The sequence below is a fragment of the Hemitrygon akajei genome, chromosome 21, assembly GCF_048418815.1.
Source record: "Hemitrygon akajei chromosome 21, sHemAka1.3, whole genome shotgun sequence".
Classification (NCBI taxonomy): Eukaryota; Metazoa; Chordata; class Chondrichthyes; order Myliobatiformes; family Dasyatidae; genus Hemitrygon; species Hemitrygon akajei.
In genome coordinates this window covers 70,247,042-70,273,609 of record NC_133144.1, presented here as the reverse complement: position 1 = coordinate 70,273,609, position 26,568 = coordinate 70,247,042, and the positions used below count along the sequence as shown (strand labels likewise).

The 26,568-nt window shown below is 43.2% G+C and overlaps 1 protein-coding gene across 5 annotated transcripts in view; it reads left to right on the top strand.

Annotated features, from left to right (window-relative positions):
- LOC140714427 (adenosine kinase-like) overlaps nucleotides 1-26,568 on the top strand; it is a 283,738-nt gene that overhangs the window by 99,165 nt on the left and 158,005 nt on the right. For all 5 annotated transcript variants that reach the window (XR_012095871.1, XM_073025719.1, XM_073025720.1 and 2 more), the window contains exon 4: nucleotides 22,000-22,078. Coding sequence is in view for 4 of the 5 variants with exons in the window: in XM_073025719.1 (XP_072881820.1) it covers nucleotides 22,000-22,078 (79 nt within the window). In the remaining variant the exon portion in view is untranslated. The remainder of the gene's footprint in view (nucleotides 1-21,999; nucleotides 22,079-26,568) is intronic.

The following is a 26,568-nucleotide window of genomic DNA, read 5'->3' as shown; positions in this document are numbered from 1 at the left end:
CCGACTTCTATTACCTGAAAGAACAATGGCAACCACTGGAAGAGAGCACCATCAGCTGCATATTCCCTTTCAGGTATCAGAATCAGGTTTATTATCACTGACACGTCATGAAATTTATTGTTTTGCAGTAGCATTACAGTGTAAAAAAAACAGGTTCCTGACCCTGGCTCCAGCCAAACGAATTATTGATATTTCAGTACTTGCAGACACAGAACATCAAATTTAATCCATCTCATCGCAAACAGAATTCATCATACAACCGCAGAAATACACAGTGTGAACCAGTAATGCCAGTAAAGCACGGCTAACTTGCAAGTTTTCAGATTCATGGATAGTATGTCAGTGGATAATAAGCATCTATTATGGTTATTTTATTAGGTAATAGTTTTAGCAGTGGGATTTAGAGTCTATATTAGATATCTTTTATCTCTGCATCTCTAATACCCAATACATTGACAGATGGTATTGAACTCAGATGAGTGTAGAGTGATAGATTAACCAGGGCAGGACAAACCGCGAATGGCAGGAGAGTTTTGTTGAACCAAGGGATTTTGGGATATGAATACTTAACTCTTTGAAAGTGGTAACACAAGTAGATGGGGTAGTAAAGAAGGTGTGCAACATACTTGCCTACACCAATTGCATTGACAATAGCAATTGTGACATCACATTACAGTTGTATAAATTGTGGGTTAGGCCACACTTGGGGAAACGTGTGACCTTATAGAGTTGGATACATTCATGAGGAACATAGTCATGGTTAATATACATACAGTCTTAATGCCAAGCCAGGGGATCACAAACTAGAGGGCAGAGGTTTAAGGTGAAAGAGAAGAGATTTAATAGGAACCTTAGGGACGTCATTGTTGAGTAGCTTGCTGAGCTGGCTTGTTAGCTTGCAGATGTTTCGTTACCCAGCTAGGCAATATCATCAGTGCAACTTTGAATGACTTGTTGATAATTGTACATCCTGTGATTAGTCCATTTGTGTGTGTGCATATGGTACCATTTCTATTGGCTACCGATTATGTAAACCACTTTGGTTTGTTAAAATCCGATGAGGTGATAATTGTCCGAGCTGAGTTAGTCGACTGTTATGTCGGATTAACATCATCCTCATTGATTGACGTGTGTAATCAGGTGTGAATTGGCTTGTGGCTCTTGGCTCTGGACTGACAACTTGATACTGAACTGGGATGTTCATTTCAACATGCTTGTTGATAGAATTCTGTGTGGAGAACAAAGCCTCTAAGAATTCTCAGGCTTGTCGTTGACGGGCTTGTCCTAGAATAGTGACATTGGTCCAGTCGAATTGATGTGCTTCGCTGTCACAATGTATAGATATGAGGGAAAGTTCATCATAACAATTTACAGCCAGTTGGTGCTCATGTATCCTGGTTGATAGCTTACGTACAGCTGGGGTGAAGCACAGTCTTTTGATGGGGCTGGGTGCTCCACAGACTGTTGGAATTGAATGACCGCCCCTGATCAAGTTTATTACGGATGATTGGCTTCATATCTGTCATTGATTTCAAATTGCTGCTTGTTCCACAGCAACTATGATCGGGCAGGGGGTGTGCAAGCACGGGTAGTTTTTAAAATTGTTTTAAATTATTTTGTACATGAAACAATTACTTTCATTTTAAGTTCGTCTTGATAGATCTTTGGTTGTTTCATGATCAGCATACTATCAAGCGACATATGTTCACACTGACAAATCCACCATTGTAATACATGATTGAGATTTTCATTTTTTATTTTTGCAGTGTTTTTTCTGCTTTTTGTTAACTTCTGTTCACTACACATGTAAGGTAATTTCTCAGAACTACCTGTGGTAGATGGAGACCTGTGCATTGCCAGGGAACCTTCCCAGCACCTTGTGTAATTTTCCATTGGTGATGTCATGTCAGCACTCATTAAAAAAAAAATGTGGATTTCAGGGGGTTTTGGAATTTGGTGCTCAACGTATACTCCAAGTCTCATTACCAAAAAAAAAGGAGTAACCAGAATCCAGGTACACATGCTACATGAACCCCAAAGTCCCCCAAAATGAGTCTGCAGCCTCTCCAATCAATCTTTGCAATGTGTATCCCAAGACCCCTTCACTTTCCTCCAAAGCAGCAAGCAAAAGGGAGAGGAAGACTGGTCAAACTCAGGTAGACAGCTCCGAACATACCACCCATCCTGCACTCTTGTCCTCGTCAACTTCAACCTTACTCAACGCCTTGATCTTAGAAAAGCAATGGGCAACAGCTCAATTGGTGGGAAGCCATGAAGTCAATCATGGTCTCAACCCCAGGCTTTCAGGCCAGTGCACACTGCGCTCCAAACGTCACCGAACTCCCTCAGAGACAGCAAAATGCCAGATCACTCAGTTGGTCCAAAAACATACCATCAAAATGTAAATTACAGGTTCCAGGATTAGTGAATCATATTTGAAAGAAGAAGTAAAATAAGTGCAAACAAGCTGGATGAACTCAGCAGGTCGGGCAGCATCCGTTGAAATGAGCAGTCAATGTTTTGGGCCAAGACCCTTCGTCAGGACTGAAGAAGGAGGGGGCAAGGGCCCTATAAAGAAGGTGGGGGGAGGGTGGAAGGTGCCAGGTGAAAAACCAATCAGAGGAAAGATCAAGGGGTGGGGGGTGGGAAGCAGGGAGGGAATAGGCCGGAGAGATGAAGAAGGAATGAAAGGGGAAAGCACTATGGGTAGTAGAAGAAGGCAGAATCATGAGAGAGGTGATAGGCAGCTAGAAGAGGAGGCAGAGTGAAAGTGGGATGGTGGAAAGGAGAGGGAGGGAATTACCAGAAGTTGGAGAATTCGATGTTCATACCAAGGGGCTGGAGGCTACCCAGACGGTATTATGAGGTGTTGCTCCTCCAACCTGAGTTTGGCCTCATCATAGCAGTAGAGGAGGCCATGTGTGGACATATCCGAATGGGAATGTGAAGCAGACTTGAAGTGGGTGGCAACCGGGAGATCCTGTCTGTTGTGGCAGAAGGAGCGGAGGTGCTCGATGAAGTGGTCGCCCAATCTGCGTCGGGTCTCGCTGATGTAGAGGAGGCCGCACTGGGAGCACCAGATGCAATAGATTACCCCAAAAGACTTGCTAAGTGAAGTGTTGCCTCACCTGGAAGGACTGTTTGGGGCACCTGTCCCTACACTTCTCTTACCACCATTCAGGGCCCCAAACAGTCCTTCCAGGTGAGGCAACACTTCACTTGTGAGTCTGTTGGGGTAATTGGGTAACTTTCCCCTTTCATTCTTTCTTCACCTCTCCGGCCTATCCCCTCTCTGCTTCCCATCCCCCACCCCTTGATCTTTCCTCTGATTGGTTTTTCACCTGGCACCTTCCATCCTCCCCCCAACCTTCTCTATAGGGCTCCTGCCCCCTCCTCCTTCAGTCCTGATGAAGGGTCTCGGCCCAAAACGTTGACTGCTCATTTCAACGGATGCTGCCCGACCTGCTGAGTTCATCCAGCTTGTTTGTACATCTTGATTTGACCACAGCACGTGCAGTATACTTTGTGTTAAGTAAAATAAGTAGTTTTGTGAACTGTATGCAGGACATTGCTGTTGGTCTCATTGTTCGCTTGTGCCATCTTCATTTTTTGACATTTACAAAGCATTGTTTTATTTACTGCTTTACTGACCTACATTCAACCTCCTTTAAAATTTGTACCTTGTACCTTAATATTGTGGAGAATTTTTGAAGATAATCTGCTCTATTCAGTAGGACTCCATTGCCTCTTTTCATATATGATGTATGGATTGCATTGATCTGCTGATCAGCTGTTCCCTTTGATGGGTTTACAGTTTGACAAAAGCCAACTTTAAATGTTTAATGATTTAAAAAGTAAGTACAACAGAAAGCAGGCTAGGTTTCATTTTTTTTATGGTGAACGAACCATGAAAAAATGTTAACAGCAGTATCTGATACTGTAGCTGTGCGAATGGTAGTTTCTGCGTACTAATAATTAAGCATAAAACAGAGACCTTTTTAGAACATTATTATTACTACACAAATCAACTGAACTTGGTTCTGTAACAGGAGACTTATGGGAAAGGGTGCTTTGACAGAATGTTCTGGATTGTGGTTAACGCCCACAGGCACTGTATGGAGAATGTAGATATTGCGACAGTGCAGTTACTTTTCAGCATGTCCTTTCCTGTAAGCTGCAGATGTTAAATGAAGTAATAATGTACATGTTTGCATTAAAGGTGTGCTGAGTACATTGTTACTTGGTGACACATGAAATGGCTTCAACTGCAACTTTGTTTTTGTAAAGCTAGGTAGATAACTTAAAATGAAATATAACGTTTATAACAATATTCTCACTATCACAACAATTCTGTGTCATGATCCTGAAAAAGTTGATGAAATATACATTTCTAGTTGCACATAATTTTGAATATGGTATTGGACTTTAAAGCTTTAAGTTTCACACAGCAGAGGGCAGCAATGATTCTATGCTGCAAAGTACCACAGCCTGAGTTGTTTACATCCTGTTAACTTTGTAACTGCCACAACCCTATGTCATTGCTTCTTCAAGTATCCCACCCAGCTAGAACAAACTTTTAATTTCATGATCTTGTGGTTTTACAGACATTAGCATTGTGGTTAGTGCAGCTCTTTACAGCACCAGCTGCAAGATCGGCTTTCAATTCCCAATGATATCTGTAAGACCAGAAGACATAGAAGCTGAATTAGGCCATCTGGCCCATCGAGCCTGCTCTGCCATTCAATCAAGGCTGATCCTTTTTTCTTCTCCTCCTCAACCCAGATCCCAGCCTTCTCCCCGTAACATTTGATGCCATGTCCAATCAAGAACCTATCAGTAGACCCAACAACCTGGCCTCCACAGATGCATGTGGCAACAAATTCCAGAAATTCACCACCCTTTGGCTAAAGAAATTACTCTGCATATCTGTTTTGAAAGGGCACCCCTTTATTCTGCAGCTGTGTCCTTTTGTCCTAGACTCTCCCACCATGGGAAACATTCTTTTCACATCTACACTGAATAGGCCTTCCAACATTCGAAAAGTTTAAATGAGATTCCCCTTATCCTTCTGAACTCCAGCGAGTACAGACCCAGAGCTATCATATGATAACCATTTTATTCCTGGAATCATCTTTGTGAACCTCCTCTGGACCCTCTCCAATGCCAGCACATTTTTTCTAAAATGAGGGGCCCAAAACTGTTCACAATACTCAAAGTAAGGAGTTTGTGCATTTTCATAACAGTGTGTGTTTCCTTCTGATGTTCGGTTTCCTCCCACATCCTAAAATGTATGGTTAGGGTTACTGAGATGTTGACATATTTTGTTGACATCAAAAGCATGGTGAGACTTTTGGGCTACCCAGCACAATCCTTCGTCATTTGAGTTGACACAAACAGCACTTTTCCCTGTATATTACAATGTACAGGTTATCAATAAACCTAGTTTCTTGTTTATTTCATACTGTCACGGCACTTGAAAGAAACCAAGTATTTACTTCCCTCAGGTTCCTTCAGATCATTAATGTTTGTCTTCGCAAGTTTCTCCCACATCCTATACCAACATTGTTACCCATCCTTTGATCAAATTTTAAGAGCTTTCTGCCTCTGTGTGTCTCTCCACCTTCTGTTTGGATCTGATACTTACATTAATTGCCAAAGCTGATCAACAAATCTACATCAATTATCTCTGATCAGAATGGGAATTCATCACCTCCTCCACTGTTGGGATAAGGCCACACTTAGGCTACATCCACACTAGACTGGATAATTTTGAAAATGCCGGTTTCGCGTAAAGACGATAGGTATCCACACTAGGCGTTTTTAAAAATATCTCTGTCCAATTGAAATGGAGATTTCGGTGAATCTCCTCCTACTGCGCATGCAGAGGACACATCTACCAAAAACAAGCGACATGTTTGGTGTCGAATCTCACTGTGAAAGTGCGCGTTTGTGCAGTTACAGACTACAAAAACTTAAAACGACGGGCAGCTGTTGGCTCTCGCGCAGGAGGACTTGAAAGTAAAAAAAAACATACTGAAGTGTATGGAGGCAACCGACAGGGAGTTCACGGACAGTATGAACCGGCTGACGACAAACATTGAAGAATTGACTAACTCTGTTGCATTAATAAAGTACCTTGTTAAATGTGTAAAACATGTCTCCATCAGTATTGTCTTGTATTTCCATACAATATTACATTAGGCTGTTATACATGTATTCTCAGAGAAGTACTTGTATGAAGGTGGTTTACCTATTTATACAAGCAAGGACAAAAAACAGGGCAAAGTGAGTACAGGTGTCCCCTGCTTTTCAAACGTTCGCTTTACGACAGTTTGCTGTTATGAAAGACCTACATTAGTACCTGTTTTCGCTAACCAAAGAGGATTTTTGCTTTTACACATGTGTAAAAGGCCCGCTTTATACGTGTGTTTACCCCGAAAAGACTACAATGACTGTGAAGCCTTGTGCGGGCAGTTGTTCGCGCATGCGTGTGCGTGCCGATTTTCTTTCCTCCCAATTGATTTTGGCTCGCTGTCTTCCCAAGTTTGATAAGTGAAACTACACCGTACATACAATATCGCTACTATCTCTACTTTATATAGGGTGTGTATTTATCATTATCATTCCTGCTTTTATTTTAGGATTTATGTGTTATTTGGTTTGATTTGGTAGGTTATTTTTTGGGTCTGGGAACACTCAAAAAATTTTCCTATATAAATTAATGGTAATTGCTTCTTTGCTTTACGACATTTTGGTTTACAAACTGTTTCATAGGAACGCTCTACCTTCAGATTGCGGGGGAAACCTGTATACTTTTTTATTCAGTAAGTTATGGGTCAAAGTATTTGGTGACTACATTTCTAACTCTTCTGGCTTCAGTCTCATTGCTGTCTGTTCTGAAATGGTTAGATTATGTGGGGGGTTGCGTTCAGGAAAACATTGAAATGGCGCGCTGCCGTCTGACAGCGTTTTCAGATTTCTCCGGTTACCCCATCCACACTGATCTGCCCAAGCGGCGTTTTCAAAATTACACACCCTGGACAGTGCTTCTGAAAAGCTGTGGTTTCGGGGGACAAAAACACTGTTTTAGTGTGGACGGATGTTCAAAACGAAGAGAAAAAGCTTTGGTTACGGATTTATCCGGTGTAGTGTGGACGTAGCATTAGGTTAGAGGAGGAATACCTTGTATTCCGTTTGGGCAGCCTCCAACCTGAAAGCACGGACATCAATTTCCCAAACTTCCAATAATGCCTCCACCCACCTCTCCCCCTTCACCATTTTCCATCCCCTTGTCCCTTGCCCGCCCATCACCTCCCTCTGGTGTTCCTCCCCCTCCTCCCTTTCTTTCTTCCATGGCCTTCTGTCTCTTTCACCAATCAACTTCCTAGTTCTTTGCTTTATCCCTCCCCCTCCAAGTTTCACCTATCACCTGGCATTTCTTTCTCCCCTCCCCTGATCTTACAAATCTACTCCTCAGCTTTTTTTCTCCAGTCCTGTGGAAGGATTTCGGCCAGAAACGTCAACTATAGTCAAGTCAAGTTACTTTTTATTGTCATTTCAATCATAACTGCTGGTACAGTACACAGTAAAAACGAGACATTTTTCAGGACCATGGTGCTACATGAAACAGTACAAAAACTACACCGAACTACGTAAAAACAACACAGAAAAAAACTACGCTAGGCTACAGACCTACCCAGGACTGCATAAAGTGAACCAATCAGTGCGGGCAGTACAATAAATAATAAACAAGACAAAAAGCACAGTAGAGAGCAGTAAGTTGGTGTCAGTCCAGACTCTGGGTATTGAGGAGTTTGATGGCTCGGGAGAAGAAACTGTTACATAGTCTGGTCGTAAGAGCCCGAATGCTTCGGTGCCTTTTCCCAGATGGCAGTGTTGTAAACTTCTTTCAATCTACCCGATGCAAAGACACCATGTACTACGGTGAACATAACTTTAACTCTTTATTAGCAAGTTACCCAAGAGAACCTTCTTTAAGCACTCTCTTGGAGGCTGCTTCGAAGGTCTCTCGCCTCTGAAGCAAATACAGTTCTTTTTATTTATATTTATATTTATATTTATATTTATATATATATATATATATATATATATATATATACACAGATACATGTGAACCCTATACAGATGAGTATTGTTAACTTTATAACAGTTTTAATTGCCACTATGTCTGGATACAGACAAGCAAAACCTCCTGCCCTTGAAAATAGCCATTCTTTTTAATGCTTATCTTGCAGATGTCATAAGGAATACAAAGGAAAATATGTTTTTCACAGCAATTAATCAAGCAATGATACAAGTTACTCTAAGCAAAAGCAGAAGTTAAGTACAGATGGCATACCAAGGATGATGTCACCCGCTCAGCTTATCTTATGAGAAAACATTTGTGCTTCTATACTTTTTTCTCAAAGTCTTAGCTGCTATGACCCTTACAAAAATTGCCAGGGTCATAAGCGGCCTACAAGATGCTAACTTCTTAATATTACATTCCCTCCTTTTATCATTTTATGATAATACATTCAGATTGGGGCCTGAATTAATGAATTTCTTAGCTCATGCAGACACAACTTGCAACATGTATTAATACAAACTAATAACAGACACATAGCAATAAGAGCGATTATATCTGTAATAAGCCCATGTAGCAAATAGGAACCCGAGGAACCTCCTAATAGCCAATCTAACCACCCATCCCCTGGTTTGGGACCTTGTCTGAAATCATCTAATTGTTTCTTGATAGACTGAATAGCATGTGTTATAGATTATATGATTCGTCTATGATGTGGGTGATACACTTGTCCCCTACTAAAGCACACAGAGACTGTGGAGGAATCGGAGAGGTGTGCTGAGCACTTAACAATAGCCAATTATTTTGGGAGGAGGATGGCCTTGAAGAGGTTCTGCACATAGGTAGCATTCTGAATAGGGGTTCCTGTGGAAGTGAGAAATCCCCAGTGTGCCCACAGTTGGCCAAAGTCATGGGCGATACCAAATGCATAGCGGGAGTCAGTAAAAATGTTGGCCACTTTATCTTTAGCCAAAATACAAGCTCTGGTTAGGGCAAAAAGTTCAGCTTTTTGGGCTGATACAGGGGGCTGCAAGAATGCGGACTCGAGCACAGCTGAGTCATTTACAACTGCATAGCCGCTGAGGCGGGTGCCCTGCTCAGAGACAGAGGAACTACCGTCAATGTAAAGGATTAAATCTGCAGACTGGAAAGCTTTATCCGAGAGATCCAGGCGGCGGGGGGTGGGGGGGGGGGGGGCGTGATCAGAAAGTGGTTCCTCATTAAACAGTCATCGGGTGGTTCCGTGAGGTCCTCAGGTGGGCTTTCTAAAAAGGTGGCGGGGTTGATAGTAGTACAGTAGGCAAAGGTGATAAGTGGGTTATTAAGGAGTGCTACGTCTTATCCGTTCAATCTAGTCTGGGTGAGGTGTTAGGTTTGATAGGAGGTCAAAAGTGCAGTTAAAGTGTGTGAGGAATAAACAACTATAGGCTGCTGCAGAGTTATGTTGGAGGCTGCTGTTACGAGAGAGTAAATGGCTGGGAGCATCTGTGAACATTGTGGGAGACCTCTTGCCACTGGGTCTAAGCGGGTGGAGAAATATGCCACCAGTCTTTTCCTATCTCCATAGGTCTGAGTAAGGACTGCTGTAGTGCAATCTTCCAGGACATTAATGAATAACTGGAAGGGGTGGTCATAGAGGGGACATCCCAGGGCCGGAGCACTGGCCAGCACCTGTTTGAGTTTGTCAAAAGCATCCCTTTGTTCTTGTGTGAATGAAGCATACCTACTCCTGCCTGAGGAGTGACTTGGATCTGTTCCAGTTTGCCTGCTGTCACAACTGGTCAACAGCAGATGCCATTCATTGGCTCTTCACTCAACCCTGGAACATCGATAGTGAAGATGTATACATTGTGATGCTCATCATTAACTACAGCTCTGCATTCATTGCAATCAATGCCTCATAACTAATCAATAAGCTCCAAGATATAGGTCTAATACCTCCATGTGCAACTAGATCCTCCATTTCTTCATTTGCAGACCCCTGTCAGTTTAAATTGGCAACAACATCTGTATAATCACCATCAGCACAGGTGCACCACAATTCTCTGTGCTCAGCCCCCTCCCTGCTCTACATGGTTTATACTTATGACTGTGAGGATAACTACAGCTTCAATGCCATAATTAAGTTTGCTGACGATACCACTGTTGTTGGCCAAATCAAAGGTGGTGATGAGTCAAAATATAGGAGTGAGATTGAAAATCTGACTGAGTAGTGCCACAGTAGCAGCCTCTCAATCAATGTCAGCAGAACAAAAGAGCTGATTATTGACTACAGGAGGAGGAAAGCAGAACTCCATGACCCTGGGGGTTCAGAGGTGGGGAGGGGTCAGTAATTTCAAATTCCTCATTGTTGTCATTTCAGGAATCTCTCCTGGGTCCAGCATGTAAGTGCCATTATAAAGAAGCATGGCAGTGCCTCTACTTTCTTAGAAGTTTGTGAACGCTGACAAACTTCCATAGATTCGTGGTGGAGAGTATACTGACTTGTTGCTTTACAGCCTGGTAAAGAAACAGCAAAGCCTTTGAATGGAAAATCTTATGAAAAGTAGTGGATACAGCCCAGTCCATCATGGATAAAGCCCTCCCCACCACTGAGCACATTACAAGGAGTGCTATCATAGGAAAGCAGCATCCATCATCAAGGACCCACACCATCTAGGCCATGCTCTCTTCTTGCTGCTGCCATCAGGAAGAAGGTACAGGAGCCTCAGTATCCATACAACCAGGTTCAGGAACAATTATTACCTCTCAACCATCAGATGGTTGAACCAGAAGGACTGTGCTACTAAAGGGTATGTCTTCTCAAAGTTCAAGGTATATACGTATACTATATGCAACCATGAGATTTGTTTCCTTACAGGCAGCCATAAAACAAAGAAACTCAATAAAAACCATTAAAAAAGAAGACCATCAAACACTTAATGTACAAAAACAGAACAAATCATGCAAACAGTAAGAAGTAAGCAAATAACATTCAGAACTAAAGTTAACAAAGTTGATTTCACAGCCACGAAGCCAGTCATCACTGCAGCCGATCCAGGCCACAGTCTCAGTTCAGCACAGAGATGAGTAAACCTCACCCGTCAGCAAACTGCACACCGACTCCCAGCATTCTGACCTTTTCAAGTCAAGTCACTTTTTATTGTCATTTCGACCATAATTGCTGATACAGTGCACAGTAAAAATGAAACAATGTTTTCCAGGACCACGGTGTTACATAAAACAGCACAAAAAACTACACTAGACTACAAACCTGCCCAGGACTGCATAAAGTGCACAAAATAGTGCAGGCATTACAATAAATAATAAACAAGACAATAGGCACAGTAGAGGGCAGTAAGTTGGTGTCAGTCCAGACTCTGGGTATAGAGGAGTCTGATGGCTTGGGGGAAGAAAATGTTACAAAGTCTGGTCGTGAGAGCCAGAATGCTTCGGTGTCTTTTTCCAGATGGCAGGAGGGAGAAGAGTTTGTATGAGGGGTGCGTGGGGTTCTTCATAATGCTGCTTACTTTGCGGATGCAGCGTGTGATGTAAATGTCTGTAATGGCGGGAAGAGAGACCCCGATGATCTTCTCAGCTGACCTCACTTTCAGCTGCAGGGTCTCGCGATCCGAGATGGTGCAATTTCCGAACCAGGCAGTGATGCATCTGCTCAGGATGCTCTCAGTACAACCTCTGTAGAATGTGGTGAGGATGGAGGGGTGGGAGATGGACTTTCCTCAGCCTTTGCAGAAAGTAGAGACGCTGCTGGGCTTTCTTTGCCATGGAGCTGGTGTTGAGGGACCAGGTGAGATTCTCCGTCAGGTGAACACCAAGAAATTTGATGCCCTTAACGATCTCTACCAAGGAGCTGTCGATGTTCAACGGAGAGTGGTTGCTCCGTGCCCTCCTGAAGTCAAAAACCATCTCTTGTTTTGTTCACATTCAGAGACAGGTTGTTGGCTCTGCACCAGTCCATTAGCCACTGCACCTAATCTCTGTATGCTGACTTGTCGTTCTGGCTGATGAGACCCACTACAGCCGTGTCATCGGCAAACTTGATGGTATGGTTCGAGCTGTGTGTTGCAGCACAGTTGTGGGTCAGCAGAGTGAACAGCAGTAGATTGAGCACACTGCCCTGCGGGGCCCCTGTGCTCAGTGTGATGGTGTTGGAGATGCTGCTCCTGATCCAGACTGACTGAGATCTCCCAGTCAGGAAGTCTAGGATCTAGTTGCAGTGGGAGGTGTTCAGGCCCAATAGGCTCAGCTTTCCAATCAGTTTCTGAGGGATGATTGTGTTGAATGATGAACTAAAGTCTATGAACAGCATTTGAACATACGTGTCTTTTTTGTCCAAGTGGATTAGGGCCAGGTGGAGGGTGATGGCAGTGGCGTTGTCTGTTGAGCGGTTGGGACGGTACGCGAGCTGCAGGGAGTCCAGTGAGGGGGGCAGCAGGGTCTTGATGTGCCTCATGGCAAGCCTCTCAAAACATTTCATGATGATGGATGTGAGTGCAACGGGATGGTAATCATTGAGGCAGGACGCTGAAGACTTCTTTGGCACAGGGACGATGGTAGCGGCCTTGAAGCACGTTGGAACAACGGCGCTACTCGGAGATGTTGAAGATGTCAGTGAGAACATCTGCTAGCTGGTCTGCACATCCTCTAAGCGCTCTGCCAGGAATATCGTTTGGCCTGGTGCGCAAATCAGCCAAACATCAGCTTTTCCCGCATTCTCGGATCCAGGCCCTGCCATTTTGATATGCTCTCAGGCTCAGATCCCACTGCCTTGATTCAGCCTGTACCAGACCTTTCCAGTCTGGCCCAGTGCTTAAAGCAGTCAAACATCAGCTTGTTCCTCGCTCTTGGGCCTGGGATCCACTGCCTCAACATGGATCTGCCACTTTGAATTAGCTTCAATTCTGCTCCAGCAATGGCCAAAAATTAGCTTATACCTCACTCTTGGGCTTGGGCCCTGGTCCCACTGCCTCAATTTGGCCCCTACACACCACGCTGCAGCCATCCTGCACCTTGGCAACTTAATTTCACACCACAAAAGTGCCATGTCATACAGGCAGTTCAAAAGCTCAACTCCAAATGGGATAGAACACTACAGCACAGAAAACAGGCCATTTGACCCTTCTAGTCTGTGCTTACATTTAAGAAGCACTTGGATTGGTACATGGAGGGGCATAGTTTAGAGGGATTTGGGCCAAACACAGGAAATTGAGACTAACTGGTTGGACACCATGGTCACTATGGACTGGTTGGGTTGAAGAGCTTGTTCAGCTTGTCTGCTGTTTTTGCTGTAGACTCTATCAGCAAAGATACTTTGGTCCAAATGGAAGTTAGTAAATTGGTAATAGTTTACCTCTTGCATGTGATTTCCTCTGATTGTTGTGAGGACTTGTCATAGACACATGGAATTGCACACTAACTTGTAAATGCTTTTATTGTTATTAGTTATACTGAATGTCTCAATAATATTGGTGTTAATGCTAGAGTTCCTGTCCATTTACACAGTTTGTTTGTACAGTCCTTGTATACACTGTAGCTAGGCAGGTTCGTTCTCTGGGAAAGAATCACTTTGCAGGATGGCAGATGAATTATAATTTTAGAGTCCTAGAAAGGTCCTTTGGCCCATCTAATCTGTGCTGAACAATTAACTTCTCACCTTTCACCCTTAACCCATGACCTCTGGTTGTAGCCCCACCCAACCTCAGTACCCCTCATAATTTTGTATACCTCCATCAAATCTTCCCTCAATCTCTATGTTCCAAGGAATAAGGTCCTAACCTATTCGATCTTTCCTTATTAGTCAGGCCTTCTAGTCCTGGCAACATCCTTGTAAATTTTCTCTGGACTCTTTCAACCTTATTTACATCTTTCCTGTAGGTAGGTGACCAAAACTGCACACGATATTCCAAATTAGGCCTCACCAACATCTTATACAACTTCAACATAACAGCCCATCACCTGTAGCAAAACCTTTGATTTATGAAAGCCAATGTGCCAAAAGCTTTCTTTACCTGTGCTGCCACTTTCAATGAATTATGGATCTGGGAAAACAGATCCTTTTGTTCTACCACAGTCCTAGTGCCTTTCTGTTCACAGTGTAAGACCTGCCCTGGTTGGTCCTACTGAAGTGCAACACCGTGTACTTTTCTGCATTAAATTCCATCTGCCATTTTCAACTCATTTTTCTAGCTGGTCCAGATCCTGCTGCAAGCTCTGGTAGTCTTCCTCAATGTCCACCACACCCAGAGTCTTGGTATCATCTGCAAATTTGCTATTCAGTTTAGCATGTTATGATCCAGATCGTTGATATAGATGACAAACAATAGACAATAGGTGCAGGAGTAGGCCATTCGGCCCTTCGAGCCAGCACCGCCATTCAATGAGATCATGGCTGATCATCCACAATCAGTACCCCGTTCCTGCCTTCTCCCCATATCCCTTGACTCGGCTATCTTTAAGAGCTCTGTCTAACTCTTTCTTGAAAGCATCCAGAGAATTAGCCTCCACTGCCTTCTGAGGCAGAGCATTCCATAGATCCACAACTCTCTGGGTGAAAAAGTTTTTCCTCAACTCTGTTCTAAATGGCCTACCCCTTATTCTTAAACTGTGGCCTTCAGTTTCTGGACGCCAACAGCATCGGGAACATTTTTCCTGCCTCTAGCGTGTCCAATCCCTTAATAATCTGATATGTTTCAATCAGATTCCCTCTCATCCTTCTAAATTCCAGTGTATACAAGCCCAGTCGCTCCAATCTTTCAACATATGATAGTCCCGCCATCCCGGGAATTAATCTCGTGAACCTACGCTGCACTCCCTCAATAGCAAGAATGTCCTTCCTCAAATTTGGAGACCAAAACTGAACACAATACTCCAGGTGTGGTCTCACCAGGGCCCTGCACAACTGCAGAAGGACCTCTTTGCTCCTATACTCAATTCCCCTTGTTATGAAGGCCAACATGCCATTAGCTTTCTTCACTGCCTGCTGTACCTGCATGCTTACTTTCAGTGACTGATGAACAAGGACACCTAGATCTCATTGTACTTCCCCTTTTCCTAACTTGACACCATTCAGATAGTAATCTGCCTTCCTGTTCTTGCCACCAAAGTGGATAACCTCACATTTATCCACATTAAATGGCATCTGCCATGCATCTGCCCACTCACCCAACCTGTCCAAGTCACCCTGCATTCTCCTAACACCCTACTCATATTTCACACTACTACCCAGCTTTGTGTCATCTGCAAATTTGCTAATGTTACTTTTAATCCCTTCATCTAAATCATTAATGTATATTGTAAATAGCTGCGGTCCCAGCACCGAGCCTTGCGGTACCCCACTAGTCACTGCCTGCCATTCTGAAAAGGACCCATTAATCCCTACTCTTTATTTGCTGTCTGCCAACCAATTTTCTATCCATGTCAGTACCCTACCCCCAATACCATGTGCTCTAATTTTGCCCACTAATCTCCTATGTGGGACCTTATCAAAGGCTTTCTGAAAGTCCAGGTACACTACATCCACTGGCTCTCCCTTGTCAATTTTCATAGTTACGTCCTGAAAAAATTCCAGAAGATTAGTCAAGCATGATTTCCCCTTCATAAATCCATGCTGACTCAGACGAATCCTGTTACCGCTATCCAAATGTGCCGTTTTATCTTTTATAATTCATCTTTTATAATTGACTCCAGCATCTTCCTCACCACTGATGTCAGGCTAACTGGTCTATAATTCCCTGTTTTCTGTCTCCCTCCTTTCTTAAAAAGTGGGATAACTTAAGCTATCCTCCAATCCGTAGGAACTGATCCTGAATCTATAGAACATTGGAAAATGATTACCAATGCTTCCATGATTTCTAGATCCACCTCTTTAAGTACCCTGGGATGTGGACCATCAGGCCCTGGGGATTTATCGGCCTTCAGTCCCATCAGTCTACCCAACACCATTTTCTGCCTAATTTGAATTTCCTTCAGTTCCTCCGTTACCCTAGGTCCTCTAGCCACTATTACATCTGGGAGATTGTCTGTGTCCTCCTTATGAAGACAGATCCAAAGTACTTGTTCAACTCGTTTGCCATTTCCTTGTTCACCCATTTCTGCCTTCAAGGACCCAACTTTGGTCTTAACTAATTTTTTGCTCTTCGCATACCTAAAGAAGCTTTTACTATCCTGCTTTATATTCTTGGCTAGCTTACCTTCGTACCTCATCTTTTCTCCCCATATTGCCTTTTTAGTAATCTTCTGTTGCTCTTTAAAAGTTTCCCAATCCTCTGGCTTCCCGCTCATCTTTGCTATGTTATACTTCTCTTTTATTTTTATACTGTCCTTGACTTCCCTTGTCAGCCACGGTCGCCCCCAACTCCCCTTAGAATCTTTCTTCCTCTTTGGAATGAACTGATCCTGCACCTTCTGAATTATTCCCAGAAATACCTGCCATTGTTGTTCCACTGTCATCCCTGCGAGGGTATCCTTCCAATCAAGTTTGGCTAGCTCCTTCCTCATGGCTCCATAGTCCCCTTTGTTCAACTGTAATACTGACACTTCTGATTTTCCCTTCTCCCTCTCAAGTTGTAGATTAAAATTTATCATATTATGGTCACTAGTTCGTAGTGGTTCCTTTACCTTGAGTTCCCTTATCAAATCTGGTTCATTACACAACAGATCCATGACCAATCCCTGAAGCACTTCATTAGTCACAGGCTTCCTGGCAGAGGCAACCATCTACTCCCCTTCTCTGGCTTCTCCCACAAAGCCAATGTCTTGGAGCTTATTAATTAGTTTTGAAGGGATGATGGTATTGAATGCTGACCGGAAGTCAATAAAGAGCATTCTGATGTGTGCATCTTTGTTGTCCAGTTGTTCTAGGGTTGAGTGAAGAGCCTATGAGATGGTATCTACTGTGTGCCAGTAGGCAAATTGAAGACTTCATGTCACAAATAATTGCCATTGATTCTTGCATCCAAAACTAAAAGGCAGTACATTTGTAGACAGATCAAAACAATTAGTGTGATACTAGAAACTGTAGATGCTGGGATGAGGGCCAAAATACAAGCCTTTGGAAAAACTCGGCGACTCAATCAGCATCTGTGGAGAGGGGAAGAAATGTTCTATGTTTCAGGTGGAAATTGTGTTGATAGGGAAGATAGCCAGTATAAAAAGGGAGGGAAGGTGAGACAGGAACCAGTCAGTAATAAAGTGGGCTAGGGATGATTGGCAAATGGAACTGTGGGGAGAGGAGGAACTGGGAAGCAGAGAAAGAAATAAAAGTGGCAGATGAGGCCAGGTAAGTGGTGGGGGAAGGGCAGGATGAGGCTAAAGGGTGATCAGCAGGAGTACAAAAGCTACAGTGCTGTATTTAGGGGTGAGTTCAGTTGATGATCTCTTTCGGTATCACAAATTATAGCCACAGGTGCCAAAACAAAAATCTTGTTTCAGATCTAAGCAGGGAGCTTTCTTGCACAAAGTTACTGGAAAGGTTATAACTTGCCTTTCAGTGCCAATGGTCTTTTATGGAAGTTGAGCAGTTGAAAATTCTTTAAGTATCAGTAATCATCCTTTCAACCACACTCTGTTTCATCTTTGTACAATGCGCTCACAAGTGTCTACAGCTAATTAATTAAGTGTAGGAAATTAAGCAACCAAAACAGTATACTATTACAAAGGAGCAGGTGCAAGGGAAACTGAAAGGTCTGAAGCAGGGAAGTCCTCTGGGCCAGATGGTCTACACCCCAGGGTTCAGAAGGAGGTCGCTGAAGAGATTGTGGCAGCATTAGTAATGACCTAGAATGGCTTCTGAGGACTGGAAAATTGCAAATGTCACTCCACTCTTTAAGAAGGGACGGGGCAGAAGAAAGAAAATTATAGGCCAGAGCCTGATTTCAGTGGTTGGAAAGATGTTGTCTATTATTAAGGATGAGTTTTTGGGGAACAAGGTGGTACATGATAAAGTCAGGTTTACCTTGAGGGGAAATTTTGCCTGACAAATCTGTTGGACTTTTTTGAGGAAATAACAGGTAAGGTAGACAAGAGAGTCAGTGGATGTTGTTTACTTGAATTTTCAGAAGGCTTTTGACAAGGTGCCAGACATGTGGCTGCTTAACAAGATAAGAGCCCATGCTATTGTAGGAAAGATTCTAGCATGGATACCAAATTGGTCAGTGATTTTATGTTGCATGTTAGTGATGCTTAGGCATTGGTCAGACCACACTTGAAGTACTGTGAGTAGTTTTGAGCCCCTTATCTAAGAAAAGATGCACTGGTATTGGTGAGGATCCAGAGGAGGTTCATAAGAATGATTCAGAGGTTGAAAGGGTTAACGTACAAGGAGCCTGAACTTGGTGTTTAGAAGAATGAGGGGGCGATCTCATTGAGACCTATCAAATATTGAAAGGCCTGGACAGAGAGGATTTTTCCTATAGTGGGTGAGTCTAGGATCTATCAAATGGACATTCTAAATAGAGAGACGTCCATTTCAAACAGAGATGAGAAGGAATTTCTTTGGCCAGAGGGTGAATAATTTGTGGAATTTATTGTCACGGACAGCTGTGGAAGTCATTGAGTATATTTAATTTGGTAGGTTCTTGCTTAGGGTGTCAAAGATTATGGAGAGAAGGCAAAAGAATGGAGTTGAGAGGACAATAAATCAGCCACAATGGAATAGTGAAGAAAAGTCAATGGGCCAAATGGCCTCATTTCCACAGGTTTCAATAGGTGCATTTAATGTCAGAGAAAGGTATACATCCTGAAATTCTTTTTCTTTGCACACATCCACAAAAACAGTGAAGTGCCCCAAAGAATGAATGACGGTTAAAATATTAGAACACCAAAGCACCCTCCCAACACCCCCTCCCACGCATAAGCAGCAACAAGGCACCGACCCCTCCCCTCCCCCACCGGCAAAAAAGCATCAGCACCCTCCACTGAGCACTCAAGTGTGCAGCAAAGCATCAATAAAGACACAGACTTACAGTACCCCAAAAACTACACTCACCTGATAATTAGACATACCACAGGTTCATTCATTCTCTCTCTCTCTCCCCTCTCCCCTCTCCCCTCTCCCCTCTCCCCTCTCCCCTCTCCCCTCTCCCCTCTCCCCTCTCCCCTCTCCCCTCTCCCCTCTCCCCTCTCCCCTCTCCCCTCTCCCTACGAGAAAAAGAGGTGTACCCGTTTCACAGCGAGAGAGGAGACATAACAAACAACTCACTGAGCTATGATCACCTCCCCCCCCTTACCACTATTCCGGGCCCCAGACAGTCCTTCCAGGTGAGGCAACACTTCACCTGCGAGTCTGCTGGAGTCATCTATTGCATCCGGTGCTCCCGGTGTGGCCTCCTCTACATCGGCGAGACCCGACCCAGATTGGGGGACCGCTTCGTCGAGCACCTATGCTCTGTCCGTCACAATAGACAGGACCTCCCGTTTGCCACCCACTTCAACTCTGCCTCTCATTCCCATCTAGATATGTCCATACATGGCCTCCTTTACTGCCATGATGATGCCAGACTCAGGTTGGAGAAGCAACACCTCATCTACCGTCTGGGTAGCTTCCAGCCTGGTGGTATGAACATTGAATTCTCCAATTTCCGGTAATTCCCTCCCCTCCCCCTATCCCAGGTCCCTCTCTGCCTCTCCCCCTTTCAACTTTCTGCTTCTTTATCTCTATAGTTCTTTTATGCTTATCCCCTCCCCCTCCCCCCCCTTTATCTTTCCTCTGATTGGTTTTCCACCTGGCACCTCTACGCCCTACCCCCTCCCCTATCTCTATTACTGGGCTTCGGCCCTCTCTTCCCCCCCATTCCTGATGAAGGGTGTCGGCCCGAAATGTTGGCTACTCTTTTCTCACGGATGCTGCCTGGCCTGCTGAGTTCTTCCAGCGTTGTGTACGTATTCTATGTTAGATAGCAGTGATAGGATTGGGCAGAGCCAGCATGCATTTACCAAGGGCAAATCATGCTTGACTAATCTATTGGAGTTTTTCGAGGATGTAACCAGGAAGTTAGACAAGGGAGATCCAGTGGATGTAGTGTACCTCGATTTTCAGAAGGCATTTGATAAGGTCCCACACAGGAGATTGGTGGGTAAAATCAGAGCTCATGGCATTGGGGGGGAAGATATTGACATGGATAGAAAACTGGTTGGCAGATATTAACGGTGAATGGGTGTTTCTCAGAATGGCAGGTGGTGACTAGTGGGGTGCCACAGGGCTCGGTATTGGGAGCACAGCTGTTTACGATTTACATCAACGGTTTGGATGAAGGCATTGAGAATAGCATCAGCAAGTTTGCTGATGATACTAAGCTGGGTGGCAGTGTGACGTGATGAGGATGTTAGGAGAATTCAGGGTGACTTGGATAGGCTGAGTGAGTGGGCAGATACTTGGCAGATGACGTTTAATGTGAATAAGTGTGAGGTTATCCACTTTGGGAGTAAGAACAGGAAGGCAGATTATTATCTGAACGGTGTAGAGTTAGGTAAGGGAGAAATACAAAGAGATCTAGGAGTCCTTGTTCATCAGTCACTGAAGGTGAATGAGCAAGTGCAGCAGGCAGTGAAGAAGGCTAATAGAATGTTGGCCTTTATTACAAAGGGAATTGAGTACAAGAGCAAGGAAATCCTTTTGCATTTGTACAGGGCCCTGGTGAGACCACACCTGGAGTATTGTGTACAGTTTTGGTCTCCAGGGTTAAGGAAGGACATCCTGGCTATAGAGGAAGTGCAGTGTAGATTCACGAGGTTAATCCTTGGGGTGTCCAGACTGTCTTACACAGAGAGGTTAGAGAGACTGGGCTTGTACACGCTGGAATTAAGGAGACTGAGAGGGGATCTGATTGCAACATATAAGATTATTAAAGGATTGGATAAGATAGAGGCAGGAAATATGTTCCAGATGCTGGGAGAGTCCAGTACCAGAGGGCATGGTTTGAGAATAAGGGGTAGGTCATTTAGGACAGAGTTAAGGAAAAACTTCTTCTCCCAGAGAGTTGTGGGGGTGTGGAATGCACTGCCACGGAAGGCAGTGGAGGCCAATTCTCTGGATGCTTTCAAGAAGGAGCTAGATGGGTATCTTATGGATAGGGGAATCAAGGGATATGGAGACAAAGCAGGAACCGGGTATTGATAGTAGATGATCAGCCATGATCTCAGAATGGCGGTGCAGGCTAGAAGGGTCGAATGGTCTACTTCTGCACCTATTGTCTATAAAAATCTGTTGCATCGTTTTTCCTGAGCTCTGCGCCTGGAGAGTCAGCACCAAAAAGGCGCAGCTCTCCGGACACACAACTCCCAGCAGCTCGCGGTGTTCTGTGTTCTCCCACAATGCTTTAATCAGTGCGCCAACCTAGAATCAGCACATCCCCAGAGCCACGAAATCCTGGAACCCTGAAGGCATGCTTGTCTTCCAGACCGCATCCTTGGGATATCGAAATGCAGCCCTGAGAGCGGGTCCCATTCCTGCAAAGAACCAAAGTCAGAGTGTAACCCCAGGTCAGGGTCTTCAGAAGAACCCCCCACACCCTGAAAAGGGAAAAAAAGATATCAAAGATAGAAATAAGGCTGTTTCCTAAGATTCAAGCACAGGAGTTACTGTTTAGCACCATCTTAACTTCGCCCCGCTTTCTTTAATTCTGCTCCTATGTCTTATGGTCTTATGAACACACAAATCTAACCAGTAAAGGGCATGAAATGTAGGTGATTAAAATGCTAGGCAGTGTAGTAATGGTAATGAGCAATGCATTTTACTTTGAGTGTAACTTTTAGAATATAGACCAGCTGTAAAGTTAATTTTGCAGTGGACTGTTGTTGAACATATAATGAGAACAGATTTCCTGTCAGAGAATTTTACCTGGTCCAACTTCATTCCTTTCATTTGGCTGAATGACCCTATGCAGCATCTAACTAACTCTTGGTTTTTTTTTTTGCAGGTTTGATGAACTTGTGAAGAAGTTCAAAGTGGAATATCATGCAGGTGGCTCCACACAGAATTCGGTCAAAGTAGCCCAGGTTAGTCTGTTCCAGAGGAACTCAGATGATAAACTGTTTCTCGATCTCTTTCTAGTTGAATATGCTAATACTACACTTATGAACCTAACATTTTAACCTGTAGCATTTGTATAACTTAGCCTCGAACTCCCAGTGTTGTTTTGTGGAGACAGAATGCTATTTGCTTATTTTTATTATTTACACAATTTGTTTTGTCTGTCTGCACATTGGGTGATTAACAGTCTTTATTACGGGTTCTTTTGGGTTTCTTTGTTTCTGTAAGGAGACAAATCACAAGGTTGTATAATGTAGGAATACTTCAATAATAAACGTACTTAGAACTTTGAACTTAATTATATTAGTCTTATAGTAGTTATGGACAAATAGAACTGGTCCACAAGTTAGTCCTAAATGAGGCAAGGCTAATTTTAAAAACATTAGATATGAACCTGCAAAGGTTGATTGGGAGGAGCTGTTTGCAAGTAAAGGGACAGTTGTTGGAGGACTTTAAAAGTGGAATAGGGCGAGTTCAGTCTCAACATGATTCCTGTTAGAGTGAAGGGCAAAACTGGCAGATTAGGAACTCTGGTTAACGAGGGATATCGAGGCTCTGGTCAGGTATAGGCAGCTGAGATCGAGCAAATTTGAAGAGGATAACTAACCTAGGAGTACTTTTAAGAGGGAAATTATGAAGTGGGAAAAAGAGGACATGAGGTAGCTTTGACAGGGAAGGTAAAGGAGAATCCTAAGGGTTTCAATGAAGATATTAAAAGCAAAAAACTAACTAGAGAGAGAATGGCTCCCTTAAGGATGTCTCTGTGTGCAGCCACTGGAGGTGAGCAAGATCGGAATGTCTGTTGAGGTCATGGAAGCTATGGAATTCAGGAAAAAGAACAATGATGTCCTCAAACACCCACATTATTAAGGAGGAGTGCCTGGCAGTCTCAAACCACATAAAGGTGAATAAATCGCTGGGCCTGACCAAGTGATCCATTTGTTTCATTATTCAAGAAGGGAACTAGAGATAATCCTGCAAACTATAGACCAGTGAGTCTCGCCAATGTTAGGGAAGTAACTAGAGAGAATTTTTAAAGATCGGATTTATGAGTATTTGGAAACCTTGACTTAAATAGGAAGAGCCAGTATGGCTTTGTGTGGGGCAAGTCATGTCTTCCTAACTTCATTGAGTTTTTTAAAAGGTGATACAGGTGGTTGATGAAGGAAGAGTTGTTGATGTTGTCTGCGTGGATTTTTCCAAGGCATTTGTCAAGGTCCCTCATGGGAGGCCCATCCAGAAGATTATGAGGCATAGGATCAATGGTGAATTAGCCACTTTGGATTCAGAACTGATGTGCCATAGAACATAGAGTGTAATAGTCAAAAGGATTTATTCTAGCTGGAGGTCTGTGCTTAGTTGCATTCCATAGGGATGTGAGCTGGGATCTCTGCAGTTTGTAATGTATATGAATGTCCTGATTGAAAATGTAGATGTGTGGGTTCGTAAATTTGCAGATGATATGAAGATTCCTGATATTATGAATAGCGTAGGTAACTGACAAATTATAAGACCATAAGATCATAAGACATAGAAGCAGAATTAGGCCATTTGGCCCATTGAGTCTGCTCCACTATTCATAGCTGATCCTTTCTTCCCCTTCTCAGCTCCACTCCCCGGCCTACTCCCCATAACCTTTGATGTTGTGTCTAATCAAGGCGCAATCAAGCTCTGCCTTAAATACACCCAATGACTTAGCCACTATAGCTGCCTGAGGTAATAAGTTCCACAAAATCACTATCCTCTGGCTAAAGAAATTTCTCTGGGCATCTCTGTTTTAAATGGACTCCCCTTTATGCTGAGGCTGTTCCCTCTTGTCCAAGACTTCCCCCACCATGGGAAACATCCTTTACACACTGTCTAGGCCTTGGAGCAATGTTCCTCATATGATAACCCTTTCATTCCCAGAATGATGTTTGTGAACCTCCTCTGAACCCTCTCCAATACCAGTACATCTTTTCTTGGATGAGGAGCCCAAAATTGTTCACAGTACTTAGGATAAGGATTCACCAGTGGCTTATAATGCTTCAGCATCACATCCCTGCTCTTGTATTCAACACCTCTTAAAATGAATGCTAACATTGCATATGCTTTCCTCACTACCAACCTTTAGGGTGTTCTGCACAAGGAATCCCAAGTTCCTTTGCATCTCAGATTTTCAGATTTTCTTCCCGTTTAAAAAATAATCTGCACATTTATTCCTACTACCAAAGTGCATGAGCATGCATTTTCCAACATTGTATTTCATTTGCCACTCTTCTGTCCATTCTCCTAATGTAAGTCCTTCTGCAGCCTACCTGTTTCCTCAACAGTACCTGCCCCTCCACCAATCTTTGTATCATCTGCAAACTTGGCAACAAAGCCATCTATTTCATCATCTAAATCATTGATATACAGCATAAAAAGAAGTGGTCCCAACACTGACCTCTGCAGAACACCACTAGTCACTGGCAGCCAACCAGAAAAGGATCCTTTTATTCCCACTCACTGCCTCCTACCAATCAGCTAATGCTCTATCCATGTCAGTAACTTTCCTGTAATACGTAGGCTCTTAACTTGGTAAGCAGCCTGATATGTGGCACCTTGTTAAAGGCCTTCTGAAAGTCCAAATATACAACATCCACTGCATCGTCTTTATCTATCCTATCTGTAATCTCCTCAAAGAATTCCAACAGATGTAGTAAGATTTTCCCTTGAGGAAACCATGCTGACTTTCTCCTATCTTGTCCTGCGTCTCCAAGTACTCCATAACCTCATCCATAACAATTGACTCCCAACATCTTCCCAACCACTGAGGTCAGGCTAACTGGTCTATAATTTCCTTTCTGCTACCTTTCTGCCTTCTTAAAGAGTGGAGTGACTGCAATTTTAATTTTCCAGTCCTCTGACCTCGATGCCAGAGTCTAATGATTTTTGAAAGATCATTGCTAATGCCTCCACAATCTCTACAACTACCTCTTTCAGAACCCTATGGTGTAGTTAATCTAGTCTGGGTGACTTATGTACCCTTAAGTTTTTCAGCTTTTGGTGCACCTTCTCCCTAGCAATAGTAACTGCATTCACTTCTCTTCCCTCGTACTCTTCAACATTAGGCACACTGCTAGTGTCTTCTGCAGTGAAGACTGGTGCAAAATACTCATTGAGTTCATCTGCCATCTCCTTGGGCTCCGTTATTATTTCTCTGGTCTCATTTTCTGGTGCTCCTATTTCTTTTATTTTTAAATACTTGTAAAAGCTTTTACTATCCACTCTGATATTGTTTGCTAGCTTGCTTTCATATTTAATCTTTTCCCTCCTAATGATTCTTTTAGTTGCTCTCTGTAGGTTTTTAAAAGCTTCCCAACCTTCTGTCTTCCCGCTAATTTTTGTTTTGTTGTGTGCCCTCTCTTCTGCTTTTACATAGCTTTGACCTCTCTTGTCAGCCACGATTGTATTATTTTGCCATTTGAGTATTTCTTCATTTTTGGAATGCATCTGCCCTGCATCTTCCTCGTTTTTTCCCCAGAAACTCATGTCATTGCTGTTCTGCTTTCATCTCTGCCAGCATCTTCTAATTTACTTTGACCAACTCCTCTCTCATACCACTGTAATTTCCTTTACTCTACTGAAATACTGCTATGTAAGACTTTACTTTCTCCCTGTCAAATTTCAACAAATATGAGATATAGATCAGTTGAAGAAACTGATGGGCAAAGAAATGGTTAATAGAGTTTAATCTAACCAAATGTGAAGAGTTGCTCCTTGGTAGGTAAAACGTAAAGAGATAGTACACTGTTAAGGACAGGAACCTTAATGGTGTTGATGAGCAGATGGATTTTGGGGTCCAAGTTCATAGCTCCCTGAGTGTAGTTATACAGGTTGACAGGTTGATTAAGAAGGTATATGACATTCTTTCCTTTATCAGTCAAAGCACTGAATACAAAAGTCAAGAAGTTACGTTGCAACTATATAAAACTCTAGTTTGGCTGGAGTATTGCATACCGTTCTTCTCATTCCATTATAGGATGGATGTTGAGGCTTTGGATGGGATGCAAAAGAACTTTACCAGGATGCTGCCTGGATTTGACAGCATGTGCTATAACAAGAGGTTGGACAAACTTGGGTTGTCTTCTCAGGTGTGGCAGAGGCTGTGGGGGATCGGATAGAGGTTTATAAGATTATGACATGCGCAAATAGAGTAGACAGTATATTTTTCCCAGGGTTGAAATATCTAATACCAAAGGGCATGCAATTAAAGTAAGGGGGATTAACTTCAAAGGTGGTGTGAGGGGCAAGATTTTACACAGAGAGTGATGGGTTTCTGGAATGTCACTGGGTGGTGGTAGAGATAGATACATGGGGGACCTTTAAGAGATGTTAAGATAGGCACATGAATGTGAGGAAAATGGAAGGGTATAGACATTGTGTAGGCAGAAGAGATTAGTTTAGTTGGCCATTTGATTACTAATTTAATTGG